The 18,702-nt window shown below is 64.5% G+C and overlaps 1 protein-coding gene across 1 annotated transcript; it reads left to right on the plus strand.

Annotated features, from left to right (window-relative positions):
* Positions 1 to 1,102: 1,102 nt before the first annotated feature.
* DPYSL4 (dihydropyrimidinase like 4) lies at positions 1,103 to 17,332 on the plus strand (the record flags this gene model as incomplete). Its single annotated transcript, XM_082674075.1, has 14 exons — positions 1,103 to 1,141; positions 4,683 to 4,771; positions 5,429 to 5,613; positions 7,592 to 7,756; positions 9,592 to 9,653; positions 9,750 to 9,830; positions 11,585 to 11,653; positions 12,021 to 12,141; positions 13,076 to 13,232; positions 13,486 to 13,627; positions 14,248 to 14,418; positions 14,684 to 14,863; positions 16,328 to 16,490; positions 17,241 to 17,332. 14 exons carry the CDS (start codon positions 1,103 to 1,105, stop codon positions 17,330 to 17,332), a joined length of 1,716 nt encoding a protein of 571 aa, XP_082530201.1.
* Positions 17,333 to 18,702: the final 1,370 nt, after the last annotated feature.

Below are 18,702 nucleotides of genomic sequence, written 5' to 3' on the forward strand. Positions count from 1 at the left end.
GGCCCGCGGCCCACAGCAGGTAGTGGCCGCAGTGCAGAGGCGCGGGCATCGGGGCCAGTGAGAGGGGGACGCGGGCCCTGGACTCCCTGAGACGCCACACGTCCACGCCGGAGGCCGCTGGGGCGCAGTCCAGGGGCTCGCCCTCTTCCACCAGCCCCCAGCTCCTCCGAGGGGACGCGAGGGCTCTTCTTCTCCCTGACTGGCCGTGTCTGAGCCTGGACTTCTATCCTGCGCGCCCCCCTCCTCAGAACCCGCCCGGAGGCCTGGCCTCTCCTGCCCTGGTCTGCCTCTCCGGTCCGTCCTGGGTCCTGGGTAGCTCTTTCTCTGTGTGTCTCTCTCGGTCTCTTTCTATCCCTTCTGTGTCTCTCCAACCTCCCACCTGACATCAAGCTTCGCGGGGCTGGCCCTGGGGCAGCCTCACAATGAGGTGTTTCACAGTGAGGTGTCTCCACTGTCCGGTCCCAGGGCCAGCGCATGGCCTGGCGTTCCGATCCCTGCCCGGGCAATACTCCAATGAGCCCGGCTTTGGCCTGAAACATCTTTCCGGACGGAGTCCAGCCTGAGCCTGGACTTGAGATTATATTCAATCCCCGCGGCCCTGGGTGCCTCGGGTCATCAGGGAGCTGGTGGCGGGCCCTCGGCTGGCCAGGGGGGAAGGGGGTCCTGGCAGGACATTGTCGGAACGCTCACTCTCCACCCCGGGTGCAGACTCTGCACACACACTGGCCGGGACCGGTCGCAACCCTCTCCTCCTGCCCACCCTAAACAAGTTCGCCTCTCGGTCCTCAGCTCGCGCCTAGGGCCGGGGTTGCAGGTACAGTCACCGAGCCCGGCCGGGGCGGGGCTTGAAAGCAGAGCGGCAGCGGCGGGCCGGGGGCGTGGCCGGGGGCGTGGCCGGGCCGGGGGCGTGGCCGGCAACGGAGCCGCGCGGCCCAGCGCGCTCCCACTTGGACGCCCGGCGCCCCCACGCGCACGCTTGGGCTCTGTGCGCCCCCACGTCGAGGCCTAGCTCGTGCGTCCGCCGCCGGGGACCCCCAGGACCGCAACGCCCGAACCGGGCCGCGCCGGCCAAAGGAGACGGCGGCGCAGCCGGAGGAGCAGGATGTCCTTCCAGGGCAAGAAGAGCATCCCCCGGATCACGGTGAGCTCCGCTCCCGGGGCCCGCTCCGCGCCTCCGGCCCACTGTCCCGGGCGGGACCTGGCCTCCGGGCCCCGGGGAAGACCCTCCCGGCCCTGCGCCGGGCCCCCCTCCCTCCGTGTCCAGCCCCCGCGCTTGCCCCTGTGCCGGCGCGCTCCTTCCCGCCCAGCCCGGGGTCCCCGCGAGCGCCGCGCCGGAACCCCTTTATGGAGCCGGCGCATAGGCCCAGACCCTCCTCTGCTCCCGGCGAGGGCTGGGGCCGGGGGGAGGGCTGGGGCCGGGGAGAGGCCTGCTCCCCAAGCGCAGATGCACCTGCCTCCTCCCCCCCCACCCCGCCCCCGTGCGTCCGGGCCTCTCTGGGAGCTCCGATTCGGAGTGGGCCGTCGGTGCGGCCCTTTGTTGACACCCCCGGTCCGGCCTCCGGCCTCGGGGCACAGATATGCCATCCCCATCCTGCGCCCCTCCACCCCGCGCCCACGCCGCCGCCGCACCACCAGGAGCTCTTTGTCCGAGACAAAGCAACTCAACCCGGCCCGGAGCCCTTGGCGACCCGAACCCCTCCATGGAGCCGGGGTTCGGAGCCCCCGGGGTGGCGGGCGGTGGGGGGGGAGAGGAGGTGGCTCGCTAGTCACTGTGCGGGCATCAGGCAGCTCAGGTCCGGGGAGGCGACCCTCTAACAGCACACGCACTGCTGCGGGAGGTCCCACTGTACACCCCGCGCTGCCAGGAAACAAAGCCGCCCCCTCCGTGCGGCCAGGAGCCCAGCGGGAGGGAGGGAGGGAGGGAGGGAAGGATGGAGGGAGGGAGGCGGGCGCCTGGGCGCCAGCTGGACGGTGCCTGGGAACCCACGGATTCAGATCCAGCGGGAGGCGGTGGGATGGCCCAGGGAGTGGCCAGTTCACTTCCTGAGATACTCAGGGAGGAAGAAGCCCTCCCCACCCCTCGCAAACAGGAGAGGGTCAGACCTGCTGCAGGCAGGGAGCCAGCCAGGGCCGGGAGGGGGCTGATCCCGTCTCTGGGCAGCTCAGACTCAAGTGGCTGGTTTAGGGGAACTTCTGCCCTCATCCTGAGGAGCACGGCACCTCATCCTGCTGCATTTCCCCCTTGGCTCCAAACCCAGGAAGGCTCCCAGAATCGGAGTCCAGACGTCTGAGCATTGGAGGGTGGGGGATTGAGCAGGGCCCCCAGGCCACAGTCTCTTCCTGTCCAAAGCCTTCCACGTCCTCTTCTTGGGCATCTCTGAGAACGCGCCGGTCCATTGGGGCTGGAGTTGGGGCTGTGGGAGTGGGGGCACTGCAGGGGGAGGCAGGAGGGTCTGAACACTGGCTCAGAAGGTGGGCAAGGTGGGTCCTTGTGACGTGACCTGTCAGGGCTGGGTCTAGGGCCCAGGGGACCGGGCAGTGAGCCTCTGCAGAACCCAGAAGGGAGAGGCCCAGGCAGCTGGGGCCGGGCCATGTGGTAGACCAGGAGTTGGCGGTAGGTCACACAGTAGGTATTTGCAGCTTCGAGGGCCACGCTGTTTCTGGTGCAGCTGCTCAGCGCTGCAAGAGAGCGGCCCTGGGTGTGAGTGCTCCAGTAAACGCTGAGCTTGGCCATCGAAACGTGAACCTCATGGAACTGTTATGAGTCTTGAAAGTCTTCTTCTGACGTCTTTCAACCAGCATAAGAGGCGAGCCGTGCTCGGCTCGGGGCTGCACGGGACAGGTCGAGGGCCGTGCTGGCTGTGGCACCGCTGGCCGCCCTTCTGTAGGGGCTGCACAGGGACAGGTCGAGGGCCGTGCTGGCTGTGGCACCGCTGGCCGCCCTTCTGTAGACCGTGCGGTGCTGGTCTTACCGTTAGTCAATAGAAATCTGAGAATTCAGCCCAAACGGTTAGATGTTAATAAGAATAGAGAATGATGTGATAAGGCTCATAAGCGATGAATTATTTATCCTCTCAGCAGATTCATAGGAGAATCTGGCATCAGTCAGTTCTCTTGGCGTCAGGCTGATGGTGTGCAAAGAGCCAGAACCCCCGGCCCGGAGCCCTAGCCTGGCCTCTGGGTGGGCACCCCTGAGCCCCGGGCCAGGTCCCAGAGCCCCTGTGAAACAGCTGTCACTCCGGCCTGGTCAAGTCGCAGAGAGTGGCGGGCTCCAGCACGGTCACGGAGGGAAAGTGCTGCAGGGCTGGGCTCTCGCCCGCTTCGTTCTGCACTCAGCTCTTTGCTCCTGCTTTGTGTTTCTCTCCGTTTTTCTCCACTGAGGTCAGACCATCACCCCTGACATCACGCACGGCTCCATTACTGGCTCCCCCTCTGCCTCACTCCCTCCTTCCTGACCATCAGAAGTGGGCTTATGGCTGCCCAGCTCCGGGCTGCGGGGGCCCCGAAGAGCTGGCCGAACTTGCTGCCACTTTGTTCACCCCCTTGGGCCACCCGCAGGCGGCACCAGAACCGGCAGGCGCCCCGCTGTCCTCCGGGCCCTGCACCCCCATGGCCTCTGCATCAGCAGCCCCTGCTCCCCAACTCCCAGCCTCTCTGGAGTCCATCTCTCATCCGCCCCATAATGCCAGCCCGGGGCCCCACTTCTCACCCAGACCACATCAGACCCCACTCCAGCGATGGCCCTGTTTCCATCCTTGAACACCACGGGCTGCTCTCTACAACAGGCTAATGTGAACTCTGTACGATCATTTAAACCCCAGCTCAAGGCCTCCCAGGTGGCGGCCCACTGATTCCCCAAGTCCAGCATGCCCCACTCCTACCCTCCTCCCATTCCCCCCCACCCCCGCCTCGTTTCCTCTCCTTCATCAACCAGACTCTTTCCTGCCTCAGGGCCTTTGCTTGGGCTGTGCCCTGGCCTGAGCTTGAGTCACCTCCAGTTTTAGCTCCTCCAACAGGCCCTTCTCGGTCCCTGAGGCAGTCAGGCCTGTCTCCCATCACGCTGTCACGTCACCTGCTTTGTGCTCTTGCGTCTGTCACCATCTGTGACGGCCATGTGTGTGATGTCTGTCTCCCTCCCCAGGGGTAGGGCCCCTGCCTGCCAGCACTGCCTCAGGGCACAGAGATTCTGGAAGGCGCCCGCCCCAGCTGTCAGCCGGAGCCACCTCTGTGGGTGGACGAGTAGGGCAGACCTTCCAGGCCAGCAGGGGCGTGTGAGATGTGGTCCACCTCCGCCCTTGGCCTGGGCTTGACAAATTAGGCGACGGGTGTGAGGATGTACGCGTGGTTCACTGCACCGCTGTTCGCACCGCCTCGGCTTTGCCGTGGGGAAGCGGGGGGCTAGCTGGTCGTACACCCTGTGCCTCTGGCGAGGCCAGACTGCCTGACCTGTGTTTGCAGGTCGTGTGCGGGGCCCGTAGGCAGCTGCCCCCAAGGGCCACCGTCTCGGGCCCCCTCTGCCCGCCCTTGGTGTACCCTCTGCCCGCCCTGGGTGTGTGCTGGCTTTCATGCACACAAATTGTGCCTGAATGTTTCCATCATAACTCCAAGGTAAAGCTTGTGCTCAAGATACTGTTGAGTCACTTAGTTTGGAGGAAACTTACCCATTTCTTTGTTTCTGATAGAGTGACCGCCTTCTGATCAGAGGCGGGAGGATCGTGAATGATGACCAGTCCTTTTACGCTGACCTGTATGTGGAGGACGGTTTGATAAAGTGAGTTTCTACCTCAGATATCTTCATGGTCACACGTTGATCACACACTACCCAGAAGTTTACTTTTGGGCGAGATCCACGTGAATGGTTCTTTCTTTCCCAAAAGCTCGTTTCCTGGAAATAGCTTTTGCCCAACCCGAGCCTTCAGTGAAGCCTCAGAGACGGAACGATGGCTTCCTCGTTTCTTTGTTAACACAGCTTCAGTATGGTGTGGGGCTCAAAGCAGGTGTTTAATAAATGCTTATCGACCACACCTATCAGCTTGTCTGCTCGTGCCTGTCCAGTAGCTCCAGGGACTTCCCTGGCCGTCCAGTGGTTAAGACTCCACGCTCCCAGTGCAGGGGGTGCGGGTTCGATCCCTGGTCGGGAATTGAGTTCCCACATGCCACGCGGCAGGAACAAAACAAAACAAAGGAGCAGCTCCAGCCTCTGGTCAATAAGCAGCGAGTGGACACCTAAGTGACCGCCACAGGGTTGGCTCCTCCGTGTTGACGGTCCTGAGCCCCAGAGTGTGGACTGGTCAAGTCTTGGCCGTATCGCCCTTTTCCTCAGGGACAAGAGCCCAAGGGCAAGGGTCCCGGCTCTGCATCATTGCCAGGAGCCCGTTCACGTTTGCTCAGGGCTCTTCCTAACCAGCGAAATCTCTGTTGCTTTCAGACAAATCGGAGAAAACCTCATTATCCCTGGGGGCATGAAAACGATTGACGCTCACGGCCTGATGGTCCTGCCGGGCGGAGTGGACGTCCACACAAGGCTGCAGATGCCCGTCCTGGGCATGACCCCGGCCGATGACTTCTGCCAGGGGACCAAGGCCGCCCTGGCAGGAGGGACCACCATGATATGTGAGTGTCTCCTGTGGGGAGTGTCCATCCCAGCCCGTGGTCCTCTGGCAGGTTTGCATGTCGCAGGAAGAGCTTTCCCTGATGCTGTTTTTCTCAGGCCTCTTTCCCTTTATTACATCTCATTCTAAGAAATCCTTGAGTGCCTGTCTAACCCTGTCCCTCATCCTGAGTCGTGCTGCCTGGGCCAGCTCTGGAGCACGCCTGGGATTTCCACGGGAGCACGGGGTGTGCGCCCAGTAATTTGTTATTTTCCGGGAAGCTAGCAGCTGGCTAAGGACCAGGTTTGGAAAACCCAAGTGCAGGGGTCGTGTTGCCTGAAATGTCAGACACATTTGCCCCTGAACCTCACACCCTCTGAGGCTTGGTTTGCAGAAACTCCCTGCCCATGTCAAAAGAGCTAAAGACAGAGGCTGTGTTTTAGGAAAAGGATGATGAAAAATACCATTACCCTATCAACAAGCCCCAGAGGTACCGTTTCTTTAGTGCCGACCCTGTGCCAGGGCACGAGCGCCATCCTGATGAGTCTCAGCTCCATGCTCTCCTCGTACAACCCCCTGAGCTGGGCAGAGAAGCCCCAGTTTACAGCTTGTGAGGTGAATTCGCTTGCCCACCGCGAACTTGCTCGTGGCCAGCGCAGGGGCCAGGAAGAGGCACCAGCGTGCAGCCCTCCTCCCGTGGCCTTGAGCACCATCAACTCCGCAGTCCCGAGCACAGACACATCCACTAGGTTAGACCTGGCCTAACACACCCAGTCCAGCCCCGGCTGCACCGCATCCTGGCTGTGACTTCAGGCAACGCAACTCTCTTTTAGACGCGTCTCACCTCCCTGGTCTGTCAGGCAAGAGGAAGCGGGCGGAGGATGGAGCAAGTGGGCGCATGTCGTAGCTTTGCTGTGTCCGGCACACAGTGAGCGCTGCCACTGCTGCCACCGGGAAAGGCTGCTCTGGGGACCCTGGGCTACTTCACAAGTGACATTTAGATGTTGCAAAATCCTGGCCTGGTGTGGTTTACTGAACCACGACGTGGAAGGAAAAACCCAACAGTGGTCCACCTTTTAGTCTGATTAAATCGCGAGGTGCGATTTCAGGCCCTTGGTCCTGCGTGTCATTGGTGGCCCCCCGGGCTGAGCAGGTGCCGTCGTGTTATGTCACCTGCGCCTGCTGGTGCTGAGGCATCAGACCGGCCGTGAGGACAGAGATGCTGCGGGGCCGGGCTGGCCTAGGCGGAGCCGCCCGCAGCTCCAGGCTGGAGCTGTGAGCGGCCTGCAGGGCGGGGCCCTGGGCTCGTGACCTGAGCTGTGGGAAGCAGAGGGCCCACGTGCGGGCGCGCTGCAGGAAGGCACGGCATTTGCCTGTAACCCCGGGCGGTATGCCTTCCCCCCACCCCGCCCCCCGGCCACCGCACTCCCAGCTCCTTCCCTGCACCTGGCAGAGGCTGCGAGCGGGGTTTGGACCTTGGACGCGGGGTTGCCGGTGGGGGGAGGGGTGACGGTGCAGTGTCCACGTGCGTTCCCAGTTTCCCCGGGGGGTGGGGTGGGAGCACCGCTCGAGGGCTGTGCGGCCAGTGAGGCAGGAGGGAAGCCAGCCCCGTGCGCTGCTGTGGGCAGGCTCGCGGGTCCAGTGCCACGGACAGTGGTGCCGCCCCTCCCCCTCCAGGGGCACCGCACTCAGGCCAGGCCTGTGCGGGAGGTGGAGGCCTAAACTGCCGCTGGGCTCTTTGGGGGGTGTCCACTGGAGAGTGAGGGCCTCCCCTCTGCTCAGGGAGACGCTGGGGACGAGCGGCGGGAGACGCCTCTTTGGCCAGAACCGACGGGCACGTTCCCAGCAGCCTCAGCCCGGCGTTGGGTATGAGGCCTCTTCTCTGCTTTTCTCAGACGTGCTTCCCGGTTTCCTGGGAACACGAAGCCGCTCTCCCTCGGAGGCCCAGGTGGTCCCAGTGGCACGGGTGGGGGGCTCAGCTGACCACGCTGTCCCCACAGTGGACCACGTGTTCCCCGACACGGGTGTGAGCCTGCTGGCAGCCTACGAGCAGTGGCGGGAGAGGGCGGACCGTGGAGCCTGCTGTGACTACTCCCTGCACGTGGACATCCCCCGCTGGCACGAGAGCACCAGGGAGGAGCTGGAGGTCCTGGTGAAGGACAAGGGTGAGCGGGACGCCCGGCCGGGCGGAAGGGCAGCTGCAGGGCCTGGCCTCCCCGGCCTCGGGTGGACGCTGTGTGGACCTGAGCCCGGGCAGGGGGTCGCGAGCTGGGAGAAAGTTGGACAATAGCCATTCGAAGATCTGCTGGGCTGAGAGGTCACCTGCGTCCGAGTCTGGGGACGCATCCCGTAGCTGCTGTCCTCACAAGAGGACACAGCAGGGACTTCCCTGGAGGTCCAGTGGTTAAGACTTCACCTTCCAGTGCAGGGGGTGCGGGTTGGATCCCTAGTTGGGGAGCTAAGATCCCACATGCCTCGCGGTCAAAAAACCAAAACATAAAACAGAAGCAATATTGTAAGAAAATTCAATAACGACTTAAAGAAAAAGAGGACACAGCAGTCGCAGCTGTCGCCTCGGTCCTCTCGTGTCTTGGCCCTGGATGAAGGGTAAGCGCTGTAAGCCTTCTTAGCATCTTAAGAGCCTTTAGAAGGAGATGCCTTAAAACCTACTGCCAAAAAGAATCAAAATAAAATAAAACCTACTGCTGCCTCAGCTGAAACAGGACGGTTTACAGATAAGGCTTAATTTTTTTTTTAATCAAAAGTCCTGAAGCTGAAACCACATCAGAGTTTATAGAGGATTTGACAAGTTAGCTGGATGTCGTAACTGAGCTCCGGCGACTGGCTTTGAGGGTGGGCCTAGCGCACAGCTGGGAGAGGAGCTGGAGGGGCTGAGATGGGGGGGTGCTGGCTGCAGACCCCTGGCCGGGCCCTGGAGGCCACAGGGCGCTCCCCACAGGAGACGCTGCCACCCGCCCCACTGTACCTCCGAGGGAGGCAGGGAGGTTCATGGAGGCCATTTCCCAAAGAGCGACGGTCCTCACACCAGTAGCCTTTGGCATTTAGGACCCCCAACCTGGGGGTGGGCAGGGGGCTCTCAGCCTCTGCACCTCATTCCAGGCAGTGGCTCCGCCACCCGGGTTGTTCCTTAACAGGATCGGGAGGCCTGCGGCCTTGCAGCTCCGAGCAGAGGTAGAAACCAGGCACCTGCCGCCACCACCCTCCTGCCGGGGCAGAGCGCTGGTCCTGGCCTGCTGCGTGGCATCCAGGGACAGGCCTGCATGCTGACCAGTAGCCTCCACCAGGCGCCCTGGGGCGGGTTGCCACCTGGGGGGTCGGCTCGTGTAGCACTGGGTGACAGTTTCCCCCGCGTGCCTTTGCTCAAGGTCGCACTTTCGACCCAGCGAGATGACAGGGAGGAGGGCGGGGCCGCGCGCCGCTGGTTTGGATGGTGGGGGGTCAAGTGAGTCCCCAGCTGGTCCCGAGTCCACACAGCACAGGAGCTCGACCCTGGCCTGATGGGCCCCTGATGCCGCGGGCAGCCGGTCCTGTTCCTTCTGCTTTTCCTGAGGGCCTGAGCGGGCGCTGTGAGCGGGACCTGGCAGGTGCCACTGAGGCCCGCAGGCTAGGTGGCCAACATGAGGGCCACCCCAGCGCCCAGTGCGGGAGGGGCTCCTGTGCAGGCCGGGCGGAGCTCAGGCAGCGAGCCTGCAGCTCACGGCTCCCTTCCGTCCAGGGGGCACGGGGCTCCCGGGGCTCCCAGGGGCCATGGCGGTTTAGCAGGTGGGGGACGGGGTCTCACCTGGCTCTGCCACTGGGGAACAATTGGTTCCTGACCCCAGAGCTCGAGGAGCAGGAGGCGCCGGGGTGACTCTGTCCCCATCCCGGCCCGGGAGAGTGTGGGGCTGGTCCCCCAGGGCCACGAGGCCAGCTGGTGGGGCCCCTGGAGCTCGGGGAGAAGCGGAGGCTCCTGGCATCCACCCCTCCTGCCTCCCTCCAGGTGTGAACTCCTTCCTGGTCTTCATGGCATACAAGGACAGGTACCAGTGCACGGACGGCCAGGTAAGGCCAGGTTTCGAGTGGGGGAGCGAGCAGGTGTCTCATGCTGCTGTGGATGGGAGACACACAGCCTCACGCAGCCCATGTGTCTCTCCCCAGATGTACGAGATCTTCAGTGTCATCCGGGACCTGGGAGCCGTGGCCCAAGTGCACGCGGAGAACGGCGACATCGTGGACGAGGTGTGGGCGGGGCTGGCGGGGTGACCCCTGCCCACTTGGGTGTGAGCACTGATCCCACAAACGCTGACGGAGGGAACCTGGAACTTGACCCAGTAAATGGCTTGCCCAGGTCAAAGGGCAAGCAGGCAGGGCGTCAGGGAGTCTGGGGGGCTCTTGGCCATAACAGATTTTTCCATGATCATCACACTTCTGATCAAAAAGCCTCCAAAACCAGGGACTTCCCTGGCGATCCAGTGGGTGCGATTCTGCACTTCCACCGCAGGGGGCGCAGGTTCCATCCCTGGTTGGTGGCGGAGCTCCTATGCTTCGCGGTGTGGCCAAAAAAAAAAAATTCTCCGAAATCAGTGTTGCTTCTTGGTGAGGGGTGCCGAGACTGGGGTCTCCGAGCCCTCCGCCCCCTGGACTGAGGCCCCTCCCATGAGCACACCTGTTGGGTTAGTGGCGCTGTCCTCAGTCGCGCCCCAAGCTGCCTGGGGGGTGCCTGGCCCTGCTGCGCACGCCCCCACCTTCCCTGTGGGCCCAGGGCTGTGAGGGGGGTGCCCCCAGCCTCTGCCCCTCACCCCGTTTTCCCGTCCGCCCACTGGTGCAGGTTGGGTGGGGCGCCCAGGATCTTCCAGGCCTCCTGGGGACCTGGCGGGAGGTCGCACACACACGGCCACCTCCCCAACATTCCAGACCCACAGAGAAGCTTCCTGGGACCCGTAGGGCTCTGCCCCTCCCAAGTTCAACGGGAGGGTGGTGACACTCAGGAGGGGCATGTGGGGTTCCGGGCATCGGGTACTGTATGTGCTTCCAGGGTTCGAGGCCAGGCCCGGCAGGAGACGTCGTGGGTCACGCTTAGTGTTCAGGACGCTGGGCCGCGAGTGCCGGGGAGGCTTATTAGGGGGTCGGTGGGATTCTGCTCCCCCATTCTCCACGCCGAAGCTCGTTTACACCGTAGGGCGCTGTGGCTCAGACCTGTAATATGAGTGAACTTGCCCAAGAAGAAGCCCCGTCCCCGACTGCGCACAGCCGCCACGCACACCCCGCCGCGCACGCCCCTGCCGCGCACGCCCCCGACCACACTCCCCCACACGCATGCCCCCGACGCACACGCCCCCGACCGCACTCCCCCACACGCACGAACGCCCCCGACGCACACGCCTCCGACCGCACTCCCCCGCCGCGCATGCCCCCGCCACGCACACCCCGCCGCGCACGCCCCCAACCGCACTCCCCACCGCGCATGCCCCCGCCACGCACACCCCGACGCGCACGCCCCCGCCACGCACGCCCCCGCCGCGCATGCCCCCGACCGCAGTACCCCCGCGCATGCCCCCGCCACGCACACCCCGCCGCGCATGCCCCTGCCACGCACACCCCGACGCGCACGCCCCCGCCACGCACGCCCCCGCCGCGCACGCCCCCGACCGCAGTACCCCCGCGCATGCTCCCGCCACGCACACCCCGACGCGCACGCCCCCGACGCTCACCCACTGGGGAAACAACACGGCAGGCAAAGCTGTGGGGTCTTGTCCCCTCACTTAGGTCCTGCGACCTTAGGCAAGTCCTTGCCCTTTGCAAGCCCCGTTCTCTCATCTGTAATTGGGGGCGCTGAAGTCACTCCACTTCGGGACCCCTCTGCTCCATCCCGAGTTCTCTGGGATTGGTGATCCTCAGGGGCCTGCAAGTCTGGGCTCATCTCGGGGAGCACGGGTCGTCTCAGGGTCAGGTGTTCTGGGCTGCGTCCAGGCTGGAACGTGGTGTGTATTTAGGAGCAGAAGCGGCTGCTGGAACTCGGCATCACCGGCCCCGAGGGCCACGTGCTCAGCCGCCCAGAGGAGGTAGGTGTGAGCTTGCTGGGAACACTCCCCCGACTGGGCCTCCATCAGGGGTTGGGTCTGGCCCCGTGGTCCCGGCAGGGCTGTGATCCCTCTGTCCTCGTCTGGAGGCGTGAATCAAGGCTCACGTCCCCTCCTACCACTGGTCATCCTGAGGCCTTTATGTGAGGCCAAGAAGGTGGCGTGGTCAGCCCTGGCGTCTGCATGGGTCGGCCCAGATTCTGGGCACCGAGCCCCAGGCTGCGGTCCTCACCCGCCCAGGGGTGCTTCTTCTGGGCCCGGGATCCATGGGTGGTCCGGGGGCATCTCATGCCCATACTGGTCAGGAGGCCCTAGTGTTCTCGTGTGGCCTGAGCGCCCCCATCCCCAGGTGGAGGCTGAGGCCGTGTACCGCGCTGTCACCGTAGCCAAGCAGGCCAACTGTCCCCTGTACGTCACCAAGGTGATGAGCAAGGCTGCGGCCGACGTGATCGCCCAAGCCAAGCGCAGAGGTGAGTGGTGGCCCGGACCGGGGCGCGGGGCCAGGGTCTCTCTGGGGGTCTGTCACGTCCTCAGCTTCCCGGGGCTGGGCCAGCTGGACAGAGGCTCAGCGCAGGCAGACCCCACGGGGACGCAGCGGCTGCTCTGCCAGCCTCTTCATGGTGGGGTGGCCTCTGGTGCGGGGTCACCAGGGCTGTGGCCGGCGGGAGATGTGGGCATCTGGTCCTTGTGTGGGATGGGTGGCCTGAGTCTCCCCTCTTGTCCGAACAGCAGTGGAGCACCGGGGGGCCTTGAAGCAAAAGTGAGGCCTAGTGGCCCTGTTTGCACAGAAGTGAGTGTCAGAGCTGTGCTCCGTGTGTGCGTGTGTCTGTGTGCGCGATGTGTGTGGCATGTGTCTGTGTGTGTGTGTGTGTGTGTGTGTGTGTGTGGTGTGAATGGTGCATGAGAGTAGATGCTCGTGTCGTGTAAGGGAGCCTGGCCCAGCTGACCCTGGGGGCCCATGTTACTGTCCGCTGGACACATCCTGCGTCCAGGAGCTGGGGTGCGGGTCCTGAGGGCTGGATGCCCTCTGGCCCTGGAAGCCCAGGCCATGGAGGAGGCCGGGGGTCACTGACGGAGCCAGGTCCTTGCACAGAGGCTGTGGCCAGGTGGGCCGGGCAGTCAGTTGACGGTGTGTCACTGCAGCCTGTGGCCCCAGCAGGGGTGTGAGGCAGCAGGGACAGAGGACCCTCTTCGGGAGCCCCAGGTGGCCTGGGCCGGGCGCCTCCGGAGCAGGGGAAAAGCTGTCGCAAAAGGCTTGGGGGATCGAGGGGCAGTTTGCGTCAGCCCTGGGATCACAGGGCCAGACCTACCCCACGGTGCAGGCCGGGTCAGGGGGGCGTTTCCAGGCCCTGTCTGGGTCTGGGGACATGGGGGCCGGCAGTGCCCCTCACGGCCTCACCGCAGGGGTGGTCGTGGTCGGGGAGCCCATCACCGCCAGCCTGGGCACCGACGGTTCCCACTACTGGGGCAAGAACTGGGCCAAGGCCGCAGCCTTCGTCACGTCACCCCCCCTCAACCCGGACCCCAGCACTGCAGACCACCTCGCCTCCCTGCTGTCCAGGTAAGGAGCTGCCTACGTGCCCCTCGCCCTGGCCTGGCCTGTGCCCGCCGGCAGCTCCAGGCCTCTTGCGTCCGGAGACTCCACACCGGGGTCCTTGCCCTCCCACCTGCGCCCCAAGGCCCCAGCTCTGGCCTTTCCGACAACCTCTCCCCCACCCCGTGGGCCGAGCAGCCAGGTAGGGGTGGAGCCAGCTGGGCCTTTGGCGGCTCAGGAAGGACAGGCCCCTCTGGGCTCTGACTCCGGCTCTCCTCAGCGGGGACCTCCAGGTGACCGGCAGTGCCCACTGCACCTTCACCACTGCCCAGAAGGCCGTCGGCAGGGACAACTTCACGCTCATCCCCGAGGGCACCAACGGCGTGGAGGAGCGCATGTCTGTGGTCTGGGAGAGATGCGTGGTGGGTGCAGAAGTGGGGACGCAGGGTCCTCCCCACAGAATGCTGCCTGTTCATCAGAGAGGGAAGCCCCTTGAGCGGCAGATTCACCAGAGCAGAGGTCGGGGCTCGTGGGCCCCAGGGTGTTGTCCCCCCAGCCTTGCCACCCAGGGCTCCCTAGACATTTGCTCCTGGTCCTAATGCACACGACCCAGGGAGAGCGGGGTCCCTGCCCTGGTGGAATTACACTCCGCAACGTGTCCCTAGGAGGTCTGAGATTTCCTCAGACATCCATCTCGCTCGGAGGGTCCTGCCCACGGCCTCTGCCCCCATGACCCCAGCCCCAGTCCTGAGCCCTTCCCTGAGCTGAGGCCCTGACCCCAGGCTCCTGGCCACCCCAGGGGGATGGTCGCGTCCTTTGGGGACACAGACATCATCGTGGAAGCATCAGCATTCATTTGCCCACAAAGTGAGCATGGAGACCAGCTTGGTGCCCAGGAAGAACCAGACCTGCAGGCAGGACTGAGGCACACGACACACGGCCTAGGGGACGGGGACCACCTCCACACAAGAGCCCCGAGACCAGACCCCGCCTGCGGTCAGGAAGGGCGCCCCCCGACTCACCCCCGCCTCTTACTTCTCAGGCCTCAGGGAAGATGGACGAGAATGAGTTTGTTGCTGTGACCAGTACAAATGCAGCCAAAATCTTCAATTTTTACCCAAGGAAGGGGCGGGTGGCCGTAGGCGCCGACGCCGACCTGGTCATATGGAACCCCAAGGCCACGAAAGTCATGTCTGCCCAGAGCCACCACCTGGTGAGAGACGCCTGGGCCCACGTCAGGGGTGGGGCCTGGGGAGCCCCGCAGCCTTCCTGGGGGTTGGGCAGAGCAGCGGAGGCGGGAGGGCTCACCCTCTGCCGGCTCCTCCTGGAACGCTCTGTGCTCTGAGAACCATGCCTCCGGGGCAGGGGTGCAGGGCGCGGTGGCCACTCCCGCTGAATCCCGGCCCGGCCGAGTGGGCGCCCTGCTCAAGGGTCCTGGGTCAGGAGAACGCTGAGCAGCCCCTGGCTGTTCTCCCCAGAACGTGGAGTACAACATTTTCGAAGGCGTCGAGTGCCGAGGAGCCCCCGTGGTGGTCATAAGTCAGGGCAGGGTCGTGCTGGAGGACGGGGCCCTGTTCGTCACCCCCGGGTCTGGCCGCTTTATTCCGCGGAAGACCTTCCCCGACTTCGTGTACAAGAGGATAAAGGCTCGCAACAGGGTAAGGCCTGAGCCCGGCAGGCGGGTGGGCATGAGCTCTCAGGCCTCCTCCGGATCAGCCCTGCCCACGGCCACTGTCAGGAAAGCACAGCGGCCCCAGTGCTCCGGGCGCTTCTTAGCGGTGCTTTGCCCGCGTTCGTTACCAGGCAGCCCGTGTCACTGTAGAAAGCGTGGGTGTGAAGCAAAAAAAACGCCTCGTAGCCACCCCCCAGGTACACTGCCACTAAGGCTAGCAGAGCCCGCCCAGGATTTCCCCGGGAGCAGACGGGATGTTAATAAATTAAGGAAGGAGAACACGTGGTTTACCGGCATCCGTGAACTTGGAAGTTGTGAGCCCTCCTCTTCCCAGGCGGCTTGGCCGGCTGCCCGCCGGAGTCTGGCGGATGCACCAGGTGTCCACCCAGGCCCTGCGCTGCACGCACAGGTGGTTCACGCATGCGCCCAGTCACATACACACACACAGCTGCACACGTGGTTACTGTACACTCTGGTTTGCTTTACCCCAGCCCTGTTTCCAGTTTTCTAGACTAAAAGACGTATCTGAGCTCACATGAGGAGGGATGGCTTTCGGGCTGGGCTGAGGGCCAGGTGCTGGTCTCCTTCCCAGGAAAGCAGAGCGGAGGCTTCCCTAACTCGCAGACGCTTCTGTCTCAGGCTGCAGGGCCCACACCACGGCTGCTGCCCACATCTGACCTGGGCACAGCACCCCCTCCTCCCTCAGGGTTCGAGCAGGGCTGAGAGGCAGGGTCCAGGGCAGAGGGCTGGGCATCGCACCCCTTGGGGTGAGGTCCGGGGCACCCCTGGGCATTGGCCACTGGGAAGCTCCGTGAGGTGGCAGGCCAGCCCCACGTACAGCCGCAGCACGGAGCAGGGGGAGGGGACGGCTCCCCGTCGCACACCCGGGGTGATGGCAGACCCGAATCTGCAGAACTCCACACCCCACAGTCGCTCTTGCCCTGCGCCCCTGCCCCACTGTGACCCCTGCAGGGCAGGATCTGGTTCAGCTCCACAGTCACGAGTGTGAGGCACAAATCCCCAGGCAGGTGCCAGCTGCAGACACAAGCACAGCGGAAGGCTTCGCCTCGACGCTCGGACTGTTGGTCCGTCATGGTGGCCACTGGGAAGGGCCTCTGCCTCTGGCGGCCATTTTCAGGGAGGGCAGGACCCAGGGCCACCACCTCAGGGCTTCCTCAGGAACACAGCGGGGGCTGCGTGGGGGCCACAGTACGGTGGGTACTGAGGAGGCGGGGACTATGTTGGGACCAGTTTCTGATTCCAAAAGGAGGCTCCTCTGCAGGCCACCCCTGTCCGAGCATCTCCTCCAGCTCGGGGCACTGCTGCCCAGCCTCGGGGGAGGGAGGTGTGTGTCCACACTCGTGGGTTGTCACCCCGTTGGCGGGGAGCCCCCTGCCCTCGAGCCCAGGGCCTGCGCAGCACCCCCTCATGCCAGCCTCTCGGCCCACAGCTGGCAGAGATCCACGGCGTGCCCCGAGGCCTCTACGACGGGCTGGTCCACGAGGTGATGGTGCCCACCAAGCCGGGGGCCGGTGTGCAGGCCCGCGCCTGCCCGGGGAAGATCTCAGTCCCACCCGTTCGCAACCTGCACCAGTCGGGGTTCAGTCTGTCTGGTGAGTTGAGCCCAGCGTCTGTGGGACCCGAGGACCACGTGGGAGTCCGGCCTCCAGCCCCTCACTGCCCCATAGCGCAGAGGCACACATGTGAGGTGCATAAGGATGGGGCCTGGGGGCTTCAAGGGCTCTGGGGGCCCGGCGTGCAGCCACCAGGCTCAGGCCTCTGATCAGGGTCTCAGCTGTGCTCCCAGCATGCTAGGATTCTAAGAGAAGCCCTGAGCCCCAGGCTCTCCCTGCACACGGAGCCAGACCCTCCCTCTCTCTTCCCAGCCCTTGGTTGGGAGCCCACCGGCCCCTGACATCCTGTCTCAGCCTCCCTGCTGGGGAGGTGATGGACGTCCCTGCCTGCCCCCTGGGGATGTAGGGCCAGGGGCGGGTCCCCTTTGGAATCCAGCATCGTCCTAAAGGCTAAAGACAGCCTTCACCCATCATGGGGGTCGGTGCGGGGCAAGACCTACGGGCGGGGCAAGCAGGACTGGCCCAGCCTCTGCTCCTCCGGACCGGATTCCCAGAGGGTCAAGCTTGACCTCCAGTCTCTGGCCGCATGCACACCTGGCCTCACTTGCCTGCCCATCTGAGGCCTCAGTGGTGGGAGTGCCTGACCGGTGGCCTGGCTGAGCTGCCAGGGCCGTCGGGGAGCGTGGGGGGCCTGCAGTGTGGGGCTGTGGCTCCGCATCCCTGGCCTCGCGGGTGTGGCCTGTTTGCGTCACGTCCCCAGCGCCACTTCCACTTCTGGCTTCCCCACAGGCTCTCAGGCCGATGACCATATCGCCAGGCGCACGGCTCAGAAGATCATGGCGCCACCTGGCGGCCGCTCCAACATCACATCCCTGTCCTAGGTGCTGCACGTGCCAGCGGCGGGCGTGCCTGTGGGCGACAGCCACTCCCCTCTGTTCCCTTCCCTTCGTTGAACCTATTTTGAAAGGTGCCTGGCCTTATCTTCCCCTCCCCAGAAACTCTCTTCTTGGGGTCCCAGGTCCTGTTATCAGGAGCCCCCGCAGGAGAGGCTGAATTTGGGGAGGTTTCACTGCCAGGGCAAGGAGGCTGGACATGGTGGCAGGGACAGCTCAGGTGGCCCTGAGCCCGGGTGCCAGGTGCCTCAGGAAGACAGGGGCCTCCTAGGATGCCCAGGGCAGCCGGGCCAGGACGAAAGGCTGGGGGTGTTTTGCCCGCGTCCCTATCAGGAATCACTGCCCTGAGGACCCCCAGCTCTGCCACCCGCTCCCACGGGCAGAGGTGCGGCCCGTGCCTGTGTGCCTTAGCGCAGGCAGGAGCGCCCCGGCCCTGCCCAGAGCTGCTGTGACTCCAGGGACCCCCAGGAACACAGTGTGGGCAGCTGCCAGCAGGGCTTCTGCAGATTAGCCTGTACACTTTGCCAGGGGCCAAACCTCTGCTTCCGTAGAGCCCGTGTCCAGGGCATTTTAGGGCCCTTTAGCTGAGATGCTTCCCTTTTACTGAGTGTGCGTCGCAGTAGTTTATTAGAACAGCAGATTTGTGTGGTGAGGACGCCTGTAGCCAGGAACCTGCCTGCCACCCACAGCCCCGCAGCACTGTGCCCCAGTCCATGGGACTCAAGTCGATTAAAGGCATCTGGGCTGGAAGCCGACGGCGTGTGGAGAGCCCCGACTTCTCTACCCCTGCGCCATCCCCTGGGGGTTCACGCTTGGGATGCTGGGGAGTACCCTGCAGCCCCCTGGCCTGGCTTCGAGCTGTGAGGCCGGACCTCGAGACCACCTGCAGGACCAGCTGTGCTTGGCCTCCGGGCATGGGCAGGGCTGGGTCCGAGCCATAGGGAGGCTCTCTGCCTCTCAGGGAAGGGGCCCCAGGCCTGCAGGTCAGAAACAGCCAGACATTCAGAGGGGGAGGGGTGGTTGGGAGGATGCCCGCCTACATTCTCCTTGATGGGCCCAAGCCAGCCCAGAGGGTTGGGGGCAGCGTGACCCCTGGGGACCCGCCAGGAACAGCACGATGAGCTCACACCTCCAGCGGGCAGCGGCGGGGGGAGGTGTAGCCTACATTCTGCTCCTGTAAGGCAGAGCAGCCCAGGGTTCTGATCCAGACCCATGGGCTGAGCTGCACCAGAACCTTCTAGAAGATGGAACTGCTGGGTTGGCCTCGTGGCCTCAGCCTCTTTCTCATAAGAACGGCGCCAGTCCCCCAGATGTGGGATGCTCCCAGGAGGGGTCTTCACCCCAAGAGCACCAGGAAG

The sequence above is a fragment of the Grampus griseus genome, assembly GCF_964374135.1.
Source record: "Grampus griseus genome assembly, chromosome: 16".
In the NCBI taxonomy this organism is placed as follows: Eukaryota; Metazoa; Chordata; class Mammalia; order Artiodactyla; family Delphinidae; genus Grampus; species Grampus griseus.